Below are 3776 nucleotides of genomic sequence, written 5' to 3'. Positions count from 1 at the left end.
CTAGCCGCAAAGTCCTAATTAATACTTGTTCACTTTTGGGTTTTGTGATAATGTCGAAACCAGGAGTTCCATTAGAAGCCACTTACACCCCTCCTCCTCCAATAGTTGCAGGAGAGTCAAAGCCGGGAGTTCCACTGCAATCCACTTACACTCCCCGTCCTGCAATTCCACTCGTCCCTGCCATTTATGGTCGTCCAATAATGCCAGGAGTTCTACTTCCTGGTACTACATTCACCAATCCTGTTTCACCGCTGATGAACCCATTCAAGGTGCCTGATGAGCTCATCTCTCTCAACATCATCAGCATCCATGACGCTCAAGCCATCAGACAAGATGTTGATTCTCTTTTCGATCTTGTGTATGACATTGTTAATAGCAGCTCAACCAACTTCGATGACTATCTTGGCCTCAAGGTCCTCATAACTAACTATATATATAACATGGTAACGAATGACTATATATTTATATTGTTTATTTATGCATATTGCAGCAAGTGTCCGTCAATCTTGTGGAAGACAAGGTTCCTGAATCTGCTCTCAATCCAACTTATACCCTTCTCAAAGAGATTGCTTGCCAGGTCAACTCACTACTTATTTATTTACTTAATTTGGCGGGATTAGGTGCCATAACATAGCTCATTATCAAAATTCTAACACAGTTAAGATGGTTGATGATGATGATAATAATTATTACAGATGACATGCCACTCGTTTACCATATCAAATGCACACAAGTCAGTGGTGGGAGTTCTTCAGAAGCTGAAAAGTTACACATGGGATGCAAAAGCAGTGATAGCACTCTCCGCTTTTGCTTTGGACTATGGAGAGACACGGCACCTGACGCTGAAGAAGCAGGCGACAAGGAAGGGGAATGCGCTTGAGCTGCATGTGTTCAGGCATGCAGAAGAGAACAAGCCCGCTGAGTCGGATTCAAATCTTACAAGCAATTTGGTTAAAATTACATTGGAACTCATTAAGGGGATCATCACATTGGAGAAGCACTATAAATCATATGCCCCAAGTGACGTTCCGACTCTCGTCAAAGCTCCTCGTGATGTGTATACTTATTGGGCTGTTTTCTCCCTTTTTGCGTGTGCTAATCAAAGGTCGTATGTCTGAATGATATGCTCTCTCATTATTATAATTTTTTATATTAATTAAATTAAAATTAAACCTCTTTTTCTAACCCTACTTACTTATACTTTCATATGTATGTTGGTTGATTCAGGGAATTGGACATCAAGAATAACGTTATTGCGAGACTCAATATCGTTCTCACCCAATTAAATGCTTATTTGAACCAAATCAAGAGCGAAATAGGTTATCTACATACATATATACTATATGCATAAATGTTGCTTCTATAGCTTTAACTTCTACGTACTAGTTCTTTATTAGGTTCTTGGGATATATAGTTACTAACTCAGTTTTATCTTTCTATATTGCAGAGGCATGGCAAGATTTAAGTTGGCGTTTTGATGCCTTCCGAATTCCTTCGGGAATTTGGCCACTTTTGAAAGCTCTAATCTATTCCAAAAACGTTGATCAACCTGATAAGATTATTGCCAACAATGCTACTAAAGAACTGGTAATTAGTGCGAAAGTAATACTTAAAATTTCAAGATCATGACATGCCATGTGTGTGTGTATCAAATTGAAAGTGGTGTTTTCACTAAGCATAAATATATACCATATCCTCCTTTTTTTTGGAGAGGAGGAAGTTATAGATCCTCAAATTTATTAATTTTTTTCTCTAACATATTTACAATTCGGTTTGTCAATGGGCAGCTTACTCTGGATGAACTAATAACAACAAAGAACTTGTTTTTGTTCATTTCTGGTGTTGACAACATTGACCTTGAGATAATAAAGTCTCTAAAATTGATTCACGAATCAATCACCAACAATGACAAATACAAGAAAGAGGGTAATAAGATTGTGTGGGTGCCTGTTGTGGAACATTGGACCTATGAAATCAAGAAAAAGTTTGAGTATTTGAAGTCTGTGATGCCATCATGGTATGTGGTGGAGTGTTTCTCACTCATAAAAGGTTACAAACCATTGCAAGAAATATGGAACTACCAAGGTAAACCTATTGTGGTGGTGGCTGATGCTGGTGGAAAGCTTCTAAACGAAAATGCACTGCACCCAATCATTCTGTGGGGCATGGAAGCCTTCCCATTCGATCCTGCTACCCTCACAACGGTTTCCCAAAACTGGAATTGGTTTTGGCCCGCAGCATATAATATTTATCCTCTTATCAAAACGTGCGTCATGGTAAGAACTATTACTTTTCAATCCTTGCTACTATTATTTGCGTCATTGACTCATGAGAACACTACAAATACATATGTTCAAGTCATCTAATAATAATGATAATACTACTGTTTATATTCACATGAATCAGAGCGAAGAGAAATACGTCTTTGTCTATGGAGGAACAAGAGGATGGACTGAAAAGTTTCATGGCCTTCTTGAACGTATGAAAAAGGACCTAGAAGGAACAGAAACAGACATTGAACACTTCAACCTTGCAACGAATGAAACAAATCAGACCAAATTTTGGTTAAGCATCACCCACTCACTCCTAAGCAACATTCAAAATGTTGAAACGACCACCCTCAAGCAAATTCAAATGCTTCTCGCCATGAAAACTGAGGCGGGATGGGCGATCGTGAGCAAAGGCAAGAACGTATTCTTATTTGGGTACAATGAAGTGATGTTGAATGTACTCCAAGGCTTCAAAGAGTGGCGACCCAATATTTCGGTGTTAGGCTTTTACTCTGCCATCTACAAATACTATGTCGAACTCCACAAGCCCGAGAAACGCCATTGTATGAAGTTCCAGCTGGATAATATCCACTCTCGTGTGCTGATCCCCTTTAACTGCCCTGATCTGACATGCGGCCGGATGATGGAGATCACTTCTCTGTCCTACAAATGTTGCCATGGGATGCATTTTGTTGATGATGATGATCTTCCATTTGAAAATGGTAAAGGACCAATATAAATACCCCTATCAGCCATCAAACCGCGTGCTGCGACCGACGAGTTTATTACTCCTTGATCGCGTCTTCAACCGTTACTTCATTTAGTTTGAAATTCAGTTGTTTTCGGTTTCATTTAGCATTGAATAAGGTAGATTATATATCTATCATCATCGATTATGCATGCTTTATTTTGAGATTTAAAGTTTATGTAACTCTGTGTTAGTGATACGCTAAGCCTTGTGCTTTGTTGCATACCATGTCTGTAATTTGGATTCAATAAAATAAAAGAAATAAAGCCGTTAGGCTTGTGCACTATAGAATTCTTTACTGCCTCATTAATTATACACTAAACAGTGTCACTTCCTCTCTCATACACCCACAAAAACACTGAACACTGCTCGTCCCTTCTTAGTTGTGTGATTGTGTCCTTCACATCAGTGCTGAGTTTTGCCCTACTTAATTTATGATTGAATACTATTTTAATTATAGTTAGGTCATTTTGTAATTAAAAAATTATTTAAAAGGGATGAATGTATAATTTGATAAAATATGAAAAATTAAATTCTAATTTTTTTCAAATCAATCTACTAGAAAATGTACCCTAACTCTTTCCAATGGCTATCGCTTCTTCTCCATTCTTTATTCGTCATCGCTCACCTCCAATCCTCCACCCAAAAAGAAGCCCAAAAGGTTAAAACCATTGCTTTCCACAGGTATGTTAGTTAGTTCAATTTTGGAATTAAAATTCTCCATCTTAACTCTAAACGATAAATTCATTAGTTTTCTA

General features: G+C 37.9%; 1 protein-coding gene across 1 annotated transcript; it reads left to right on the top strand.

Annotated features, from left to right (window-relative positions):
- Positions 1–3301, top strand: LOC107615792 (protein SIEVE ELEMENT OCCLUSION B). The gene is made up of 7 exons (XM_016317823.2): positions 1–413; positions 491–577; positions 696–1105; positions 1228–1319; positions 1448–1587; positions 1788–2276; positions 2407–3301. Exons 1-7 carry the CDS (start codon positions 51–53, stop codon positions 3007–3009), a joined length of 2184 nt encoding a protein of 727 aa, XP_016173309.2. The 5' UTR covers positions 1–50; the 3' UTR covers positions 3010–3301.

Source organism: Arachis ipaensis, chromosome B09, assembly GCF_000816755.2.
Source record: "Arachis ipaensis cultivar K30076 chromosome B09, Araip1.1, whole genome shotgun sequence".
Lineage (NCBI taxonomy): Eukaryota > Viridiplantae > Streptophyta > Magnoliopsida > Fabales > Fabaceae > Arachis > Arachis ipaensis.
This window is presented reverse-complemented; position numbering and strand designations above follow the sequence as displayed.